Here is a 21,490-nt window from a genome sequence, read left to right as displayed (position 1 = left end):
CTGTTCAGACAACACCCTCCAGGGGGCAGTAAATCACCAACCTTGTCTTTATACCTGTTCAGACAACACCCTCCAAGGGGCAGTAAATCACCAACATTGTCTTTATACCCGTTCAGACAACACCCTCCAGGGGGCAGTATATCACCAACCTTGTCTTTATACCAGTTCAGACAACACCCTCCAGGGGGCAGTAAATCACCAACCTTCGCTTTACCGTTGAAGAAGAAATGGACTACTTTAAAATTGAGAAATCCCTCAATGGCGCCGCCCATGCTGTCACAGAAGCCCTCTCTATGCCGAACACATTCCTCAACCTAACCAATCACCCACAGATCTAGGATCAGATTATCCTAACCCCAATCCCCACCCTTAACCATTAGAGGGACAACATCTGATCCTGAACCTGCAGTAAAAAAGTGCAAAGTATATCTATTCCTCACCAAAACCTTCTACGCCAACTTTCCTTCTGACTAGTCCCAAGATGTCCTATTTTTTTCCCAAAAATCCTGGCTGAAGGATTCCAGATTCCCTGCTTACTACACCCTGGTTCTGGGAATCTTTACAACCAGGATTTCTGGAAAACCAGAGTATTTTTGGGGACAGTTACCAGAATTTAGCAACCCTACTCCTTACCCTCTTAACACTCCTTCCACTTCCTGTCCTTAACCAGTAGGTGTCACTGTTCAGTCACCGCATTATTATTCAAACATTGGTAGACAAAACAATGGGGTGTAATTCAAGTGAAGTAAAATATATACTTTTTTAAATATTAATCATTATTGTGTGGATAAGCGTTCGTTCCAGTAAGACTTCTTCCTCCATAAAACAACAAAAGGAACAAAAACAGAACACATCAAATGTAACAATACACATGCCGTCTCAAATGGCACCCTATTCCCTACATAGTACACTAGTTTTGACCAGAGACCTATAGACACTGGTCGCACCCTGTTCCCTAGATAGTACACTACTTTTGACCACATATGGGTCTGCTACAGGTTGGTCCCAACAGAAAAGTGCCAGAGCCATAAGCCCCACTCCTAGAAGCCTCACTCAGTCCTCGATAAGAGACCCCCCAGGGCAAAGCATCCTGGGTAAAGCGCAGAGGAAGGAGTACCGTTGATCCGTGACGTCATCAAAAGCTCCTCAACGGCGCTCTAGAACAGTTGATGTCAACACTGACGTTCCATGACGTTCCATTGCATTAGAGGGTGAGGTTCTGTCTCATTGACATTCTAGAACTCTAGACTCACTTCCGTGATGTCCCGTGATCCTGGTCCATTCCATTCCAGAGTGAGAGCTGTACACTAGCACATTAAGCCCCATTGAAAGCTGAAAGCTGGGATACAAGCCTGGTGACCTAGGGAGACTGTGCTGGGCAGGGACACATTCATTAGTGCACGCTGTAGCTAACTGCAGCAAAACGTTTTGCAACAGAACAGGTTTTGCACAACAACAAAAAAACAACAGTTTATTGGACAAGTTCAGTTAGTCCTTCCCCGTTTCAGCCAGTTTAGCACCATTCGGTGTCTAGTGAATACAACCCTGATAGATATGGAGGGAGGGGTTGATGAGGTGTGGGGCTAGGGTGGAGGGGGAGGTTCACAGAATAATTTTGGGTCCTGGTCCGAAGTCTAACATCTTCACCATTCTGTAACACACAACAGAAACAGATTACTTTAACAGCACACTACGACTAACATAATGTTTCAGACTTCAACTCAGGCTATTTTCAGCCATTTTGTTAGGACTCCATCCCAGGCTATTTTCAGACTGTCCTTCCCCCAATAGGCCTTGTAGAATAAGGATCATCATCGGTCATTAATATCATGTAGACTACTGAATCAGCTTTATATTTGTTCATTAGGTTGTAGGCTACGACATTACGATTAATGGGATTTTTTTTATTCGTATGTTTTGGTCTTCAGTGTCCATTTTATTCTCTGATGGGCCGTCGTGTGCTGGGCTGTCAGGCTCCAGTTTAATGTAATACAAACTACACAGATCAGCATGTAGATCCCTGACAGAGGACATGTCTGTTACAAACTACACAGATCAGCATGTAGATCCCTGACAGAGGACATGTCTGTTACAAACTACACAGATCAGCATGTAGATCCCTGACAGAGGAAATGTCTGTTACAAACTACACAGATCAGCATGTAGATCCCTGACAGAGGAAATGTCTGTTACAAACTACACAGATCAGCATGTAGATCCCTGACAGAGGAAATGTCTGTTACAAACTACACAGATCAGCATGTAGATCCCTGACAGAGGAAATGTCTGTTACAAACTACACAGATCAGCATGTAGATCCCTGACAGAGGAAATGTCTGTTACAAACTACACAGATCAGCATGTAGATCCCTGACAGAGGACATGTCTGTTACAAACTACACAGATCAGCATGTAGATCCCTGACAGAGGAAATGTCTGTTACAAACTACACAGATCAGCATGTAGATCCCTGACAGAGGAAATGTCTGTTACAAACTACACAGATCAGCATGTAGATCCCTGACAGAGGAAATGTCTGTTACAAACTACACAGATCAGCATGTAGATCCCTGACAGAGGAAATGTCTGTTACAAACTACACAGATCAGCATGTAGATCCCTGACAGAGGACATGTCTGTTTACATTACTTGATTCAATTGTAGATAGCCTATGAAATTGTCAAGTCATTGGTTGAGTAACAAATGGCACCCTATTCCCTAGTGCACTACTATTAACCAGGACCTATAGGGATTAGGGTGCCATATGGGACCCTATTCCCTAGTGCACTACTATTAACCAGGGCCTATAGGGATTAGGGTGCCATATGGGACCCTATTCCCTAGTGCACTACTATTAACCAGGACCTATAGGGATTAGGGTGCCATATGGGACCCTATTCCCTAGTGCACTACTATTAACCAGGGCCTATAGGGATTAGGGTGCCATATGGGACCCTATTCTCTAGTGCACTACTATTAACCAGGGCATATAGGGATTAGGGTGCCATATGGGACCCTATTCCACCACTATTAACCAGGGCCTATAGGGAATAGGGTGCCATATGGGACCCTATTCCCTAGTGCACCACTATTAACCAGGGCCTATATGGATTTCAGATGCAGTCATTGAGCTAGTCGTAGAGCTAGCTATAGTTGAACCCCTCACCCTTTCTCGTAGAGTCCGTTGGTGGTGGACGGTGTGTCAGAAGAAGTGCCTCTCTGGATGGGTGGCGCCCCCTGTCCCCCAGAGAGGGTACTGCGACCAGGAGACTGTTCATAGACAAACTCCCTACAGGACGCTAGTTTAGACTCCAGGTTCTGAAACCACAGGCACGGATGGATGCAGGCCGCAGGGCACACACACAGTTATGTTATGTGTTTGTGATGTCGTGATCAGAGGGGGGGGGGGACAGAACAGTGTTGTGATCAGAGGGGGGGAAGACAGAACAGTGTTGTGATATACATGAATGTGTTGTGATCAGAGAGGAAGACAGAACAGTGTTGTGGTCAGAGAGGAAGATGGAGAGAACAGAACAGTCAGCAGACTTCCTGTTACAGCTGTACGACTTACAGGAAACAGATGTTAAATCACGCAGACAGAACCCCTGCCCTACCTGTATGAGGGAGGCAGGAGAGCAGGGGTTCTCAACCTTTATTCCCCAAGACCCCCTTTTGTAATGTCACTTGAATTGAATATAGGCTATTCAATAAACACCAGCTTGATGTTGGTTTAATTTGAACATGTTGTTTTGAAGCTCATTTCAACTCATTCTACATAGTTTAACAAAACTATGGGATATTTAATGATAATAATAGATTTAGAAAATATAGTCTAGACCTGATATCCCCAAACTATGTAGAATGACTTGAAATGAGCTTCAAAACAACAACAATGTTGAATTAGAACAATTATGTTTTATTAGAATTATTTATATTAACCCTCAATTTAATTATGCATACTCTTTTACAGAAAGTGATTTAGATCAATTGATAGCGACAGTCACATTGTATCAGATGACTTTCCGAACCAAAGTCCAATTTCTCTGACTTCTCCACTTTAGAAGGTCGTAGGTCAGCTTCTGAATGTCATAGCGACAAATCAATATATGCCCATGTACATCAGGGCCACGTCATCCTCTGCCATTTTACTGCGTGTTGCTAGCCTAAAGTATTTTACAGCTTGCTGCTAGCCTAAAGCATTTTACCGCTTGTTGCTAGCCTAAAGCATTTTACCGCTTGTTGCTAGCCTAAAGCATTTTACAGCTTGCTGCTAGCCTAAAGTATTTTACAGCTTGCTGCTAGCCTAAAGCGTTTTACAGCTTGCTGCTAGCCTAAAGCATTTTACCGCTTGTTGCTAGCCTAAAGCATTTTACCGCTTGCTGCTAGCCTAAAGCATTTTACTGCTTGTTGCTAGCCTAAAGCATTTTACTGCTTGCTGCTAGTGTAACGGATGTGAAATGGCTAGCTCGTTAGCGGGGTGCGCACTAATAGCGTTTCAATCGGTGACACCACTCGCTCTGAGACTTTGAAGTAGTTGTTCTGCAAGGGTGGCTTTTGTGGAGCGATGGGTAACGATGCTTCGAGGGTGACTGTTGTCTGTGTGCAGAGGGTCCCTGGTTCGAGCCCAGGTAGGGGCGAGGAGAGGGACGGAAGCTATACTGTTACACTAGCCTAAAGCATTGTACTGCATTGTTGCTAGCCTAAAGCATTGTACTGCATTGTTGCTAGCCTAAAGCATTGTACTGCATTGTTGCTAGCCTAAAGCATTGTACTGCATTGTTGCTAGCCTAAAGCATTTTACTGCGTGTTGCTAGCCTAAAGCATTGTTGCTAGCCTAAAGCATTTTACTACATTGTTGCTAGCCTAAAGCATTTTACTACATTGTTGCTAGCCTAAAGCATTTTACTACATTGTTGCTAGCCTAAAGCATTGTACTGCATTGTTGCTAGCCTAAAGCATTTTACTACATTGTTGCTAGCCTAAAGCATTGTACTGCATTGTTGCTAGCCTAAAGCATTTTACTACATTGTTGCTAGCCTAAAGCATTTTACTACATTGTTGCTAGCCTAAAGCATTTTACTACATTGTTGCTAGCCTAAAGCATTTTACTACATTGTTGCTAGCCTAAAGCATTTTACTACATTGTTGCTAGCCTAAAGCATTTTACTACATTGTTGCTAGCCTAAAGCATTTTACTACATTGTTGCTAGCCTAAAGCATTTTACTACATTGTTGCTAGCCTAAAGCATTTTACTACATTGTTGCTAGCCTAAAGCATTTTACTACATTGTTGCTAGCCTAAAGCATTGTACTACATTGTTGCTAGCCTAAAGCATTTTACTACATTGTTGCTAGCCTAAAGCATTGTACTACATTGTTGCTAGCCTAAAGCATTGTACTACATTGTTGCTAGCCTAAAGCATTGTACTACATTGTTGCTAGCCTAAAGCATTGTACTACATTGTTGCTAGCCTAAAGCATTGTACTACATTGTTGCTAGCCTAAAGCATTGTACTACATTGTTGCTAGCCTAAAGCATTTTACTACATTGTTGCTAGCCTAAAGCATTGTACTACATTGTTGCTAGCCTAAAGCGTTGCGGATTTATGCATCATTTTAGATCTGTATAAGCAAATCACAAACTGTAAAAATAATTACCCCTCAAATAAAGGAAAGTCCCGCGCCCCCCCACCAAACGTTGACGACCCATATGGTGGGCACGCCCCCTAGGTTGAGAACCCCTGGTGTAGTGTGTAGGTGGGGGGGTAGTTGTGTAGTGTGTGTGTGTGTGTATGTGTATTAGAATTAGAAGACAATCACCGCAGACATTTAATGAACGTCATCTCACCCCGACTTTCCTCAGCAGTTCTCCTACGATGTTGAGAGCTGAGATACGTGTCGACGTGGTGAGAGGAGCACCTGATAGGCCATCGCCTGAACACACAATAATAAAGAGTTTTACATCTCCTGGTGTGATCCGGGAATTTAATGAGTACACACATTTTACACATGAACACACACACGGGGGCACTCACCTCTGCTGTAAGAGGGTGGGGGGGTGGTGAATGGGCTTGCTGAGGGGTGGGGGGGTCTGGAGGGTGTGGAGAGGAGGGATGGAGGGAGAGCAGGAGGAGGGGCGGTATGGAGGGATGAGGGCGGTCGTGTTGATGAATGGGAGGTATGGAGGGATGTTTTGTCCTCAGTCTTGTCTGAGGAAGAGTCTTTGGTGACAGCGAAGGACGGTCGTCTTTCCTGCTTCTGTTGGACAGCCAACTCCTGTCTTAGATCTAAGACACACACATAGAGACAGTAAGAAAGCCAGTCCCTTTAAAAGTGACTGATGATGTCATAGCTAGCACAGCTCTGAGGGATCATTCCATTCCTGGTTTAGCCCCCTGTGCCTGTGGAGAGGAACCTTTGGCCAACAGTTAAACCAGGCCAACGGGACCGCCAGTTAACCAGGCCAACAGTTAACCAGGCCAACAGTTAACCAGGCTAATGGGACCGCCATTTAACCAGACCGCCATTTAACCAGACCAACAGTTAACCAGGCCAACGGGACCACCAGTTAACCAGACCAACAGTTAACCAGACCAACGGGACCGCCAGTTAACCAGACCAACAGTTAACCAGACCAACGGGACCGCCAGTTAACCAGGCCAACGGGACAGCCAGTTAGCCTGGTTAAACGGGACCGCCAGTTAACCAGACCAACGGGATGCCAGTTAACCAGGCCAACGGGACCACCAGTTAACCAGACCAACAGTTAACCAGGCCAACGGGACCACCAGTTAACCAGACCAACAGGACCGCCAGTTAACCAGGACAGGACCATTAATTCATAACACAGAGACACATGAACACTGTCCCAGCCTGATGTCCCAGCCTGATGTCCCAGCCTGATGTCCCAGCCTGCAGCACAAGACTCACACCGCCTTAAATCCTCTAACACCTACAGTTTTATATAGAGCCCTAGCTGAATGGAACTCTTTACCAATCCATATATCTCATGAAAAAAGTAAAGACCATGTGACTGGACAGGAAATAGTAAAGACCATGTGACTGGACAGGAAATAGTAAAGACCATGTGACCCGACAGGAAATAGTAAAGACCATGTGACCCGACAGGAAATAGAAAGCATCAACTGACTGTTAAATGTGTTTCCTGTCAGGTATTTTAATTGTCTGTATTGTCTACTAGTTAAATGTTTGTAAAGTCTTAATTTGTAATGTCTTATTAAATTGGTGTTGGACCCCAGGAAGATTAGCTAACATGACGGCGTCGGCTCATGGGGATCCTGATCCTAGACACACCTCTGGCTTCATCCTTCAGTCTCTGAACGGACTCCAGTAGGTTCTCCTTCTCATCCAGCTCACTCTCCAGGAAGGCATTCCTCTCTATCACGTGGTTCATCCTCTGTTCAAAGTCCTCCAGAGACATGATGGTCGCCCTGATGGAGGAGTGACAGAGAGGAGGAAAAGGTTTAGGTAGAGTTAGTGTACATCATTAAGAACCATTCTCTATGTAAGAATCCTGCCAGTGAGATGGTGCAGGAAGCACAGAGAGAATAAGAGAGGAGCTTATGATATAGGGGGTCTCTCCAGGTCATCGTTAGCCTGCTCCAGTTATACACCACCCCCCTCCCTCTCCCTCCCTCCTCTTACCTCTTGGATCTCTCCGGGTCATCATTAGCCTGCTCCAGTTACACCCCCCTCTTACCTCTTGGATCTCTCCAGGTCATCGTTAGCCTGCTCCAGCTCTCTGATGTATTTATGGAGCTGGTCTCTGATGGCCGTGGTCTCAGCCAGGTCTTCTTCCAGAGTAGAGATCTGACGGTACGCCTCCGAGTGCTGGCTTTCATACTTCTCCTGGAGGGGGAGGGAGGAAGTGGTCAACAGTAGTACACTGTTGTGTTTCTCAACTCCCCCAGTACCCCCAACACTGGTCCCCCACTACCCCCAACCCTGGTCCCCCACTACCCCCAACCCTGGTCCTCCACTACCCCCAACCCTGGTCCTCCACTACCCCCAACCCTGGTCCTCCACTACCCCCAACCCTGGTCCTCCACTACCCCCAACCCTGGTCCTCCACTACCCCAACAGAGTTTCTCAACTCCTCCAGTACCCCCAACCCTGGTCCTCCAGTACCCCAACAGAGTTTCTCAACTCCTCCAGTACCCCCAACCCTGGTCCTCCAGTACCCCCAACCCTGGTCCTCCAGTACCCCACAGAGTTTCTCAACTCCTCCAGTACCCCCAACCCTGGTCCTCCAGTACCCCCAACCCTGGTCCTCCAGTACCCCCAACCCTGGTCCTCCAGTACCCCCAACCCTGGTCCTCCAGTACCCCATAGAGTTTCTCAACTCCTCCAGTACCCCCAACCCTGGTCCTCCAGTACCCCCAACCCTGGTCCTCCAGTACCCCCAACCCTGGTCCTCCAGTACCCCACAGAGTTTCTCAACTCCTCCAGTACCCCCAACCCTGGTCCTCCAGTACCCCCAACCCTGGTCCTCCAGTACCCCCAACCCTGATCCTCCAGTACCCCCAACCCTGATCCTCCAGTACCCCCAACCCTGATCCTCCAGTACCCCCAACCCTGATCCTCCAGTATCCCCAACCCTGATCCTCCAGTATCCCCAACCCTGGTCCTCCAGTACCCCCAACCCTGGTCCTCCAGTACCCCCAACCCTGGTCCTCCAGTACCCCCAACGCTGGTCCTCCAGTACCCCCAACCCTGGTCCTCCAGTACCCCCAACGCTGGTCCTCCAGTACCCCAACAACACATTTTTTATGTAGCCCTGGACAAACTCACCTGATTTAACTTGTCAACTAATCATCAAGCCCTCAATGAGTTTAAATCAGGTGAGTTTGTCTGAGGCCAATCTATGTGTTCCAAATGTGGAACCAAGGAGTATGGGCCCTGTTCCATAGCAGTACACTATATGGGGAAAAGGGGACGCATATATAGTATCTTTATAAATCGAGTCGTGTTGTTCTGGCCTCCACAGTCGAGTCCTGTGGTGTAGAACAACAACAGAGAGCGATGGTGATGTAGAACAACAGGGCGATGTAGAACAACAACAGGGCGATGGTGGTGTAGAACAACAACAGGGCGATGTAGAACAACAACAGGGTGTGGTGGTGTAGAACAACAACAGGGTGTGGTGGTGTAGAACAACAACAGGGCGATGTAGAACAACAACAGGGCGATGGTGGTGTAGAACAACAACAGGGCGATGTAGAACAACAACAGGGTGTGGTGGTGTAGAACAACAACAGGGCGATGTAGAACAACAACAGGGCGATGGTGGTGTAGAACAACAACAACAGGGAGATGGTGGTGTAGAACAACAACAGGGCGTGGTGGTGTAGAACAACAACAACAGGGCGATGTAGAACAACAACAGGGTGTGGTGATGTAGAACAACAACAGGGTGTGGTGGTGTAGAACAACAACAGGGCGGTGTAGAACAACGGGGCGGTATAGAACAACAGGGCGGTATAGAACAACAGGGCGGTATAGAACAACAGGGCGATGTAGAACAGGGCGATGTAGAACAACAGGGCGATGTAGAACAACAACAACAGGGCGATGTAGAAGAACAACAACAGGACGGGGGCGATGTAGAACAACAACAGGGCGGTGGTGGTGTTGAACAACAACAGGGCGATGGTGGTGTAGAACAACAACAACAGGGCGGTGTAGAACAACAACAACAGGGCGGTGTAGAACAACAACAGGGCGATGTAGAACAACAACAGGGCAATGTAGAACAACAACAGGGCAATGTAGAACAACAACAGGGCAATGTAGAACAACAACAGGGCGGTGGTGGTGTAGAACAACAGGGCGATGTAGAACAACAACAACAGGGCGATGGTGGTGTAGAACAACAACAACAGGGCGGTGTAGAACAACAGGGCGGTGGTGGTGTAGAACAACAACAACAGGGCGGTGGTGGTGTAGAACAAAAACAGGGCGGTGGTGGTGTAGAACAACAACAGGGCGGTGTAGAACAACAACAAGGCGATGTAGAACAACAACAGGGCGATGGTGGTGTAGAACAACAGGGCGATGGTGGTGTAGAACAACAACAGGGCGATGTAGAACAACAACAGGGCGATGTAGAACAACAACAGGGCGGTGGTGGTGTAGAACAACAACAGGGCGATGTAGAACAACAGGGCGATGTAGAACAACAACAACAGGGCGATGTAGAACAACAACAACAGGGCGGTGTAGAACAACAACAACAGGGCGGTGTAGAACAACAACAACAGGGCGGTGCAGAACAACAACAACAGGGCGGTGGTGGTGTAGAACAACAACAACAACAACAGGGCGGTGTAGAACAACAACAACAGGGCGGTGTAGAACAACAACACCGCACAACAACAGGGCGGTGTAGAACAACAACAACAGGGCGGTGTAGAACAACAACAGGGCGGTGGTGGTGTAGAACAACAACAGGGCGGTGGTGGTGTAGAACAACAACAGGGCGGTGTAGAACAACAACAGGGCGGTGGTGGTGTAGAACAACAACAGGGCGATGTAGAACAACAACAGGGCGATGGTGGTGTAGAACAACAACAGGGCGATGGTGGTGTAGAACAACAACAGGGCGATGTAGAACAACAGGGCGGTGGTGGTGTAGAACAACAGCAGGGCGATGGTGGTGTAGAACAACAACAGGGCGGTGTAGAACAACAACAGGGCGGTGTAGAACAACAACAGGGCGGTGTAGAACAACAACAGGGCGATGCAGAACAACAACAGGGCGGTGTAGAACAACAACAACAAGGCGGTGTAGAACAACAACAACAGGGCGGTGTAGAACAACAACAGGGCGATGTAGAACAACAACAACAGGGCGGTGTAGAACAACAGGGCGGTGTAGAACAACAACAGGGCGGTGTAGAACAACAACAGGGCGGTGTAGAACAACAACAGGGCGATGTAGAACAACAACAACAGGGCGATGTAGAACAACAACAACAGTGCGGTGTAGAACAACAGGGCGATGTAGAACAACAACAGGGCGATGTAGAACAACAACAGGGCGATGTAGAACAACAACAGGGCGGTGGTGGTGTAGAACAACAACAGGGCGGTGGTGGTGTAGAACAACAGGGCGATGTAGAACAACAACAACAGGGCGATGTAGAACAACAACAACAGGGCGGTGTAGAACAACAACAACAGGGCGGTGTAGAACAACAACAACAGGGCGGTGTAGAACAACAACAGGTCGATGTAGAACAACAACAGTGTATGTAGTGGTGTAGAACAACAACAGGGCGGTGTAGAACAACAGGGCGATGTAGAACAACAACAACAGGGCGGTGTAGAACAACAACAACAGGGCGGTGTAGAACAACAACAGGGCGGTGTAGAACAACAGGGCGGTGTAGAACAACAGGGCGGTGTAGAACAACAGGGCGGTGTAGAACAACAGGGCGGTGTAGAACAACAGGGCGGTGTAGAACAACAACAGGGCGGTGTAGAACAACAACAACAGGGCGATGTAGAACAACAACAACAGGGAGATGTAGAACAACAACAACAGTGTATGTAGTGGTGTAGAACAACAACAGGGCGGTGTAGAACAACAGGGCGATGTAGAACAACAACAGGGCGAGGGCGATGTAGAACAACAACAGGGCGAGGGCGGTGTAGAACAACAACAGGGCGAGGGCGATGTAGAACAACAACAGGGCGAGGGCGGTGTAGAACAACAACAACAGGGCGGTGTAGAACAACAACAGGGCGGTGGTGGTGTAGAACAACAGGGCGGTGGTGGTGTAGAACAACAACAGGGCGATGTAGAACAACAACAGGGTGATGGTGGTGTAGAACAACAACAGGGCGATGTAGAACAACAACAGGGCGATGTAGAACAACAACAGGGCGATGTAGAACAACAACAACAGGGCGATGGTGGTGTAGAACAACAGGGCGATGTAGAACAACAACAGGGCGGTGTAGAACAACAACAGGGCGGTGTAGAACAACAACAACAGGGCGGTGTAGAACAACAACAACAGGGCGGTGTAGAACAACAACAACAGGGCGATGTAGAACAACAACAGTGTATGTAGTGGTGTAGAACAACAACAGGGCGGTGTAGAACAACAGGGCGGTGTAGAACAACAGGGCGGTGTAGAACAACAACAGGGCGGTGTAGAACAACAACAACAGGGCGGTGTAGAACAACAACAACAGGGCGGTGTAGAACAACAACAACAGGTCGATGTAGAACAACAACAGTGTATGTAGTGGTGTAGAACAACAACAGGGCGGTGTAGAACAACAGGGCGATGTAGAACAACAACAGGGCGATGGTGGTGTAGAACAACAACAACAGGGCGGTGGAGGTGTAGAACAACAACAGGGCGGTGTAGAACAACAACAGGGCGGTGTAGAACAACAAGGCGGTGTAGAACAACAACAGGGCGGTGTAGAACAACAAGGCGGTGTAGAACAACAGGGCGGTGTAGAACAACAACAACAGGGCGGTGTAGAACAACAACAACAGGGCGGTGTAGAACAACAACAACAGGGCGGTGTAGAACAACAACAACAGGGCGGTGTAGAACAACAACAACAGGGCGGTGTAGAACAACAACAGGGCGGTGTAGAACAACAACAGGGCGATGTAGAACAACAGGGCGATGTAGAACAACAGGGCGATGTAGAACAACAACAACAGTGTATGTAGTGGTGTAGAACAACAACAGGGCGGTGTAGAACAACAGGGCGATGTAGAACAACAACAGGGCGATGTAGAACAACAACAGGGAGATGGTGGTGTAGAACAACAACAGGGCGATGTAGAACAACAACAGGGCGATGGTGGTGTAGAACAACAACAGGGCGATGGTGGTGTAGAACAACAACAGGGCGAGGGCGGTGTAGAACAACAACAGGGCGAGGGCGGTGTAGAACAACAACAGGGTGTGGTAGTGTATGAATCCAGCAGACTGTTAGTTAGGCCATATTCATCAAGACAACACAGAATATCTTCCATTACACAGGGTATATGAAATAAACAGTCAAGTGTTCCCAGGAAAGATGGATAACAGCCAGCAGTTCCGCCTGACCTGACAGTTTGTTAGGGAAATGACCGGATGACAAGACTAGCCGACTTAAATTTCTGCACCATCTCAATTATCTCTGCATGCAAAATACTCACGTTAACCAGTAGCCATGTCAGTCTAATGGGCCTGCAGTCTAATCTTTGCTTCCTCAATTTCTCTCAAAGCTCATTGGAGGAGGGGATCCAAAGTCCCTCCCTCCTTCTAATGAGCTTTGAGAGGAAACAAGATTTTTGACAGCTAGTACCTTTTCACACACAGCCCAAGTTTGGTAACAGATATAGACAGGATGCTATAGCTTTTGTAACTTCCTGTCTGACTCAACCGCTGGCAGCGTGTCACAGGAAGTACATCCATCAGGAAGTGAGAGCCAGACATCGTCAGCGGTTCCAAAGTGACGTCACCTCAAGCACAGCCAGGCGTGCACCAACGCCCCGTACCTCTGAATCAGAGGGTTGCATGAAGAAGACATTTCAGTTGAACTACTGACTAGGTATCCCCCTTTTCCTTCCCCGAACCACCTTTCAATCCACGGTTATGAAACATACTGAAGACAAAAAAAAATAAAAAAATAAAAAACATCCTGACAGCTGTGATGGAAAGAGGAAGTTTCAGTAATATTTGTTTTAAATACAGACAGGTTTCCTCCAATTGGTGACAGATTCTACCTACTGAGTCACTTAATTAGCCTGTGTCAGGAATATATTTAGTTTTATTGTAACTTAGTTGGCTGCTAGATGTCTAACTACTGATTTTGTTAGTAACTCACTCAGATATCATATTAAAAACTGCCAACGTTTCTCTCCACCCTACGGCAAAATGTGTACAATAGCAATAAATTAGCGGTAATCTGCTAACTGTTCTCTGCCTCATGGCAAAATGAGTCAAATAACTGCTGAATCTTTTCTCTGCCTCGGGAGGTCTGGAGTGCTCACCTCTTGTGATGAATATAGTCCCTCATACACACACACACACACACACACACACACCTGTCCCATGGAGAGTTCTTTAGACCAGCAGCCTCCCTATCATCCTCAGAGATAGCAGGCTCATTAACACTGGCCCAAACTGTCAACTGACTGATAGGAAAATACCTATTCAAATACACCTGGGACGGCAGGCGTTGCATCAGACAGACCCGGGCCACGTTCAGTAGCAAAACGTTGTGGAACATTGAAAACAGTCCCTCCTGCCCTTGCCTGAACTGTGCTCTTTGGAATGTCTTGGCCGTAAAAGCCAAACTCAATATCCACGTCGACTCTCCCTCATGTCACTCTGCTGCTGAGAGATTGACTGTCTTGACCTGAAGCAACTTGTTGATGTCGTCGTCGTCGTCGTCGTCTCCCCCCCCCCCCCCTCCGTGGGCACATACTTGACCTGGTCATCACTGACCCCATCAACAACATGCAGGTCTATGACCTCAGTGTGCCTGACCACAAGGTTGTCTCCCTGGACTTGACATCCCCCCCCCCCCCCCCAACCAAGTCCAAGCATCGCAGACGTTTCCAGAACTAGAGAAAAAACCATCGACCCAGCCAGCCTGTCAGTGGATGAAATTGTGGAGTTCTACAACCAACCCCTGAGCATTGTGCTTGACCTCCACGCCTCCATAAAAACACAGGACATCACGTTCGCTCACTCAGCTCCCTGGTTAACTCCATGTCACAAACCGGCTCATAGCCCATAACAAAGAGGGAAACAACGTGGAGATAAGGAATAACACAAATATATTTATTAACTAAAAGTAAACTATATACACAATTAACAATGGTGTGTGTAGTCAGTTATCAGTAGTGTAAGTGAGTGGTTGCATGCAGAGATGGTGATAATGAGGGGTGTTGAGAGGTGCCAAAAACAAAACCACAAAATGCCACAACCAAAACATAACAGTGTGTCTGCATGGAGAGAGTCTCCTCAATGAATGGGATGTGTATTTATCCCCTGGACACACCGGGCCCAGGTGTGTCCCATTTCACTGATGACCCTCACAGCTCCACCCACCAACATCCTATTAAGGATAACAAGAACAAAGAGAAAGAATTCGGCAGACAGAGGTGGGAGGGATGTCACATCCAAGAACAGAAAAATATTAAATCCATTGGCTGCATCCTGGAACGTCTCAGAAACTTGGGCCTCACCATCCTTTTAAGACCACTGTCAACAGCCCCCTTCTGAAGCCCGGCCCCGGACCCAGAAGTACTGGCCAATTACAGGCCAATATCCAACTTCTCCTTTCTTTCTAAAGTGTTGGGGGAAAAAAAGTGGTTTATGTACAGCTTCAAGGCCATCTATATCAGAAGAACCATTTTGAGAAGTTCCAGTCAAGTTTCTGGCCCACAGCACTGAAGAACAGCCCTACTCAGGGTCACCAATGACCTGCTGATGGCGGCTGATGCAGGCAGTCTCCAGATCCTCCTGGACTTGCGTGCAGCTCTTGACACGGTCGACCACCCCACCCTATGCTGTTGACACCCAGCTGTAGGTATAAACGGCCACCCAAGTCCCTCTGATGCATGTGCTCGTCTGAACACCTGCCTTGAGGAGGAGAGATGAGGGCATGGATGAAGCAAAACGTCCTTCAACTGAACAGCAGCAAAACCAAAGCCCTACTAGTTGGCAGCCCCCACCAGGTCCAGCATGCACCAATAACACACCTCACCATTGCAGGACAGAACATCCTTCTGTCCCCCTCAGGTTCCAGTCTGCTCCATTCCTCCCTGACCTTTGACAGCCGCATCAAACAAAAGTGTGGAACGTCATTCTATCACCTCAAGAACATTGACCAAACTCAGTCCCACCCCTCACTCAGTCTGATGCAGAGAAGCTGGTCCAGGCCTTTATCTCCTCAAGGCTGGACTACTACAACACAGTGTTCACCGGGATCCCTGGCAGGAGTCTCCAGGACTACTACAACACAGTGTTCACCCAGGATCCCTGGCAGGAGTCTCCAGGACTACTACAACACAGTGTTCACCGGGATCCCTGGCAGGAGTCTCCAGGACTACTACAACACAGTGTTCACCCAGGATCCCTGGCAGGAGTCTCCAGGACTACTACAACACAGTGTTCACCTGGATCCCTGGCAGGAGTCTCCTGGCTCCCCATCTCAACACCACCACATCACCTCCATCCTGGCTCCCCATCTCAACACCACCACATCACCTCCATCCTTGCTCCCCATCTCAACACCACCACATCACCTCCATCCTGGCTCCCCATCTCAACACCACCACATCACCTCAATCCTGGCTCCCCATCTCAACACCACCACATCATCTCAATCTTGGCTCCCCATCTCAACACCACCACATCACCTCCATCCTGGCTCCCCATCTCAACACCACCACATCACCTCCATCCTGGCTCTCCGTCTCAACACCATCACATCACCTCCAACCTGGCTCCCCATCTCAACACCACCACATCACCTCCATCCTGGCTCCCCATCTCAACACCTCCATCCTGGCATCTCTGTACTGGCTCTCAGTCTCATTCCAGATTGAATTCAAAACCCTCTTGCTGACTCATCACTAAGCTAAGGATACTGGGACTAAACACCTCCCTCTGCAACTGGATCCTGGACTTCCTGACGGGCCGCCCCAAGGTGGTGAGGGTAGGTAGCAACACATCTGCCACGCTGATCCTCAACACTGGAGCGCCCCAGGGGTGCATGCTCAGTCCCCTCTTGTACTCCCTGTTCACCCACGACTGCATGGCCAGGCATGACTCCAACACCATCATTAGGTTTGCAGATGACACAACAAGTGGTAGGCCTGATCACCGACAACGACGAGACAGCCTATAGGGAGGAAGTCAGAGAACTGGCTGGGTGGTGCCAGAATAACAACCTATCCCTCAACATAACCAAGACTAAGGAGATTATTGTGGACTATAGGAAAAGGAGGACCGAGCACGCCCCCATTCTCATCGACGAGGCTGTAGTGGAGCAGGTTGAGAGCTTCAAGTTCCTTGGTGTCCACATCAACAACAAACTAGAATGGTCCAAACACCAAGACAGTCGTGAAGAGGGCACAACAAAGCCTATTCCCCCTCAGGAAACTAAAAAGATTTGGCATGGGTCCTGAGATCCTCAAAAGGTTCTACAGCTGCAACATCGAGAGCATCCTGACTGGTTGCATCACTGCCTGGTACAGCAATTGCTCGGCCTCTGACCGCAAGGCACTACAGAGGGTAGTGCGTACGGCCCAGTACGTCACTGGGGCTACGCTGCCTGCCATCCAGGACCTCTACACCAGGCAGTGTCAAAGGAAGGCCCTAAAAATTGTCAAAGACCCCAGCCACCTCAGTCATAGACTGTTCTCTCTACTACCGCATTGCAAGCGGTACCAGAGTGCCAAGTCTAGGACAAAAAGGCTTCTCAACAGTGTTTACCCCCAAGCCATAAGACCCCTGAACAGGTAATCAAATGGCTACCCAGACTATTTGCATTGAGTGCCCCCCCCCCACCCCTCTTTTTACGCTGCTGCTGTTCTCTGTTTATCATATATGCATAGTCACTATAAATATACATTCATGTACATACTACCTCAATTGGCCCGACCAACCAGTGCTCCTGCACATTGGCTAACCGGGCTATCTGCATTGTGTCCAACCACCCCTCTTTTACGCTGCTGCTACTCTCTGTTTATCATATATGCAGTCACTTTAACCAGATCTACATACTACCTCAATCAGCCTGACTAACCGGTGTCTGTATGTAGCCTCACTACTGTATATAGCCTGATGAAGACCGCTTGGCTGTCGAATCGTTGGTAATTACATTTTTGCATCTGAACTCCTAGAGTGTTTCGGCTCTCTTTTATTTTCCAAGCATACCTTGTAGTTCTCTAGTTCCGTGTGTAGCCTGTTGTTCTGTGTGACGAGTTCTCGGTTCTGTGTTTCACACTGCTTGAGTTCAGTCTCCAGCTCCACCTCGTAGTCACGACTCATCTGCTGGAACTCCTGCAGCTCCTCCTGCGCCTCCTCGGCCCTGGGAGAGGTTAGGGGTCAAGACGGTGGTCGTGGAGTAACAGAGGAGCAGACTGCTCCTTTCTCTCTGTGTGTGTTTGTTTGTTTGTTTGTTTGTCTGTGTGTACCTCTGTTGGTGCTTGGCCGTCTGTTCCTTCCAGTAGTCCACCTCCTCCTCCAGAGAGACAAACTTAAGGGACTCTGGTTCTCCCATCTCTGCCCACGCCACTGGTCACTCTTCTCTCTCCGATCTTCTCCCTCTCCTCTCACTGAGTCAGTAAATGGAAGGCGAGAGTCAGTAAATGGAAGGAAGGAAGGCGAGAGTCAGTAAATGGAAGGAGAGAGTCAGTAAATGGAAGGTGAGAGTCAGTAAATGGAAGGAGAGTCAGTAAACAGGTGCGAGTCAGTAGGCTAAACTTAGATGATCAACAATTATTGATACTTTTTCAACCAAAAGAGATAAAGAGTCCTCTATTCAGCATTTCCAAGTCAACAATGTGCTCAGGCAAGAAAGGACAGCAGAAAAGGGTTAAAGGGAGTTTAGTGCAAACTACAACGACATAAGTCATCACCGTCGTCAACTAGCTAGCTAACGAGTGCGCTGTCTGTGTCAACTGATGACAATAGGCTGGCTGTCAAACTATAGGAACGCAAAGAAAGGCACAACGGCAAGGCTTAATGAACATCAATTTTTATTTAAAAAGCCATTTTTACATCAGCCGATGTCAAAAGTGCTGTACAGAAACCCAGCCTGAAACCCCAAACAATGCAGAACTCCCTAGAAAAGCCAAAACCTAGGAAGAAACCTAGAGAGGAACCAGGCTATGAGGGGTGGCCTGTCCTCTTCTGGCTGTGCCGGGGTGGAGATTTTAACAGAACATGAAAATATCATGTTTATTCAAACAAAGCAAATAGACCAATTTGGAATATGACTTGTTTTTTTTCTAGCCATTGCCATTCTACTCATAATCAAAGTCTTAAAAGCAGTGTTTGTAAGATGTAAACAATATCTAAACTTGTACATTCAAGTACTTGCTAACTGATGTTTGGCAACAAGCAAACAAGGCAGCAAACAAAAGAGACTGCACTTTGGTCAGAATACAAAAGGGGAAGTGTATTCTCCCCTTCACACCAGTGACAAGCAGTGTCAACTGGATAACGTTAGATTGCTAATGCTTGCAATATGTAGTCTCTGGTCAAAATAAGTGGCTACGCTCTGGCATTTATTTCCTGACAATTTTACAATAATGCAAGCAGAGTCAGAATTGACAAAATGCAGTTACAAATGTATATGTGCAGACGGCATCATTTGCCTGTACATCGAACTATCGGACGAGTCTGTCATAAATTCACGTTACCATCGCGATTTAAATCCCAGTAAATTGACAGTTAATACTAACCTACCTAGGATTGCTTGCGGTGGCTAGCAGCCGGTGCTCCAACAGTGCCGAAAGATGACGGTACCTTTATAACGGAGCTACAAAACGGAACAGAAGTATCCAGCAAATGTTGTTACATAGATCATTCCTAGGCTGAAAGTAGTGACAAAGTTTCCACCTAGAACAATGCGAAGGCTGCATATATATATCTCTCTTTTGTCCAAAGTAGACTCATCACTAATCCTCCAACCACCGCGATAGTTTAACCGCTCACCATTGGTCGGTTATACTGTCAATCAAGTGTGTAGGGCGATGAATGGCCAATCGCGTTCATGATTTGCCTACGAGGTCGGTTAAATCAAATGCGCTTTTAAGCAGAGAGGAAGAGGCGAAGCGAGAGGTTTTACTCCGCACAAAATCTGTCCAAGAAAATGTTTGTATTGGAGGTCAATGAGTGTTGAATTTGGTAAACAAAATATGTAATTGCTCATTTGCTACGTAAGGCTTATATGATCTAATAAAGTTTTGTAATGGTTAGGTTGTTACAAATGCACCGATAGGACGCACGTGGCAACTTCGAGAAAAACCCAAATTTATATCTAGTGCTATTTTTTTATGTGAGGGAGCCCCCCCCCCAAAAAAGATGTAAAGACGTCATAATTTCCTTAATCAAAGTTTGTACCGACAGATGTAACCTATCATTACAGGGCTCTCCAACCCTGGTGCTCCACCGTGCTGTAAGGATTCACTGCTACCCCAGTTGTAACTAGCCTGGTGCTCCCGAGTGGCGCAGTGCTACAGGGGTCATTACAGACCTTGGTTCGATTCCAGGCTTTATCACATCCGGACATGATTGGGAGTCCCATAGGGCAGCGCGCAATTGGCCCAGCGTCGTCCTGGTTAGGGTTTGAATGAATTTGTTCTCAACTGACTCGCCTCGTGAAATAAAGGTTAAATAAAAATAAATAAAATAACCTGATTAATCTTATAAACCAGCAAATTATTAGAATCAGGTGCGCTAGATTAGGGTTGTAGTGAAAACCTACAGGAAGATAGCTCTCCAGAAGCAGGGATGGTGAGCCCTGTTATAGAATACGCATAAAATGCATCCTCCATTAGCAACGTCTGACCAGGCCCACACATATTGTATCAATAACATGTTTTTATTGTTACTACCCTTAAAACACCAAGTTAGACATACCTAATTAAAACGAATAGGCCGTCATCACTGTCAATCGTGAATCGTAATTCTTCAAGTTTTTACCGGTGAAACGGCATCTGCATGCCAATCGTTTGATTGATCTCAATCAGTTTTCATGGGAATATGGATTTCTACCTTCTTGAATGACAGTTTCGTGAGCGAACTACAGCAGACGGTGTTAACTAAGTGTTAGCCTTTCGTGTATTCTAGTTTCAATCGAAGCATATATATCCGGCCTAGTGGCTCTTTTGAGTTTGGGCAATATTTTTTATATTTTTCCACTTTTCAGCTTCACCATCCTAAAATCTCGATAGAAATGTGGTGTGTTTGGTGTAACAGTAACGGGCCTACTATGCTACGCTATTATATTTGGTTTTGTCAAGTAAAATCGGCTACCAATGAATCATTGTGATTTTACAAGACATTGATTCCCGCTTTGATCTAACTTTACTAAACGAGCACCTTTGTGAGAAGTGATCATCTTCTTGTTTGTATCAATAAGTGATGAGCAGGACTATTAAGCCGTAAAGCAACAGATGTTGAGGGTTATTTTTTTTAAAGGTTTGGAGCGCCCTTCGTGGTTCTAAAAGGTCAGCGCGAAATCAATTTTTATTTGATTAGCTTGAACACATGGTTACAATATACCCTATTACAGAATAAAATAAAAACACAGAGGTTAACTATCATCTAATTTATGTGCATAGACGTAATCATCAAATCAATTGATTAAGTAGTGAAATTAAATCATTACTACGTAGAATTAGAGGAAATTCGTTTTAAAAACAGCCATAAAATCCATATTTTGGTGTGGTGTATTCACGCATCTCAATAAACTAGAACCTAAATGC

General features: G+C 47.0%; 1 protein-coding gene across 2 annotated transcripts; it reads right to left on the bottom strand.

Moving 5' to 3' along the window:
• Positions 1 to 85: 85 nt before the first annotated feature.
• Positions 86 to 19,704, bottom strand: LOC110539051 (nuclear distribution protein nudE homolog 1). 2 transcript variants are annotated; one of them, XM_036942063.1, is made up of 9 exons: positions 19,463 to 19,704; positions 18,191 to 18,331; positions 17,931 to 18,084; positions 7,721 to 7,869; positions 7,315 to 7,451; positions 6,036 to 6,287; positions 5,849 to 5,934; positions 3,167 to 3,318; positions 86 to 1,651 (listed from the first exon to the last, which is right to left on the bottom strand). In XM_036942063.1, exons 2-9 carry the CDS (start codon positions 18,274 to 18,276, stop codon positions 1,603 to 1,605), a joined length of 1,065 nt encoding a protein of 354 aa, XP_036797958.1. In that variant the 5' UTR covers positions 18,277 to 18,331; positions 19,463 to 19,704; the 3' UTR covers positions 86 to 1,602. The 2 variants fall into 2 exon arrangements, with proteins under 2 accessions (XP_036797958.1, XP_036797957.1); XM_036942062.1 differs by having other exon boundaries at positions 19,467 to 19,704.
• Positions 19,705 to 21,490: the final 1,786 nt, after the last annotated feature.

The sequence above is a fragment of the Oncorhynchus mykiss genome, chromosome 13 (assembly GCF_013265735.2).
Source record: "Oncorhynchus mykiss isolate Arlee chromosome 13, USDA_OmykA_1.1, whole genome shotgun sequence".
Taxonomy (NCBI): domain Eukaryota; kingdom Metazoa; phylum Chordata; class Actinopteri; order Salmoniformes; family Salmonidae; genus Oncorhynchus; species Oncorhynchus mykiss.
This window is presented reverse-complemented; position numbering and strand designations above follow the sequence as displayed.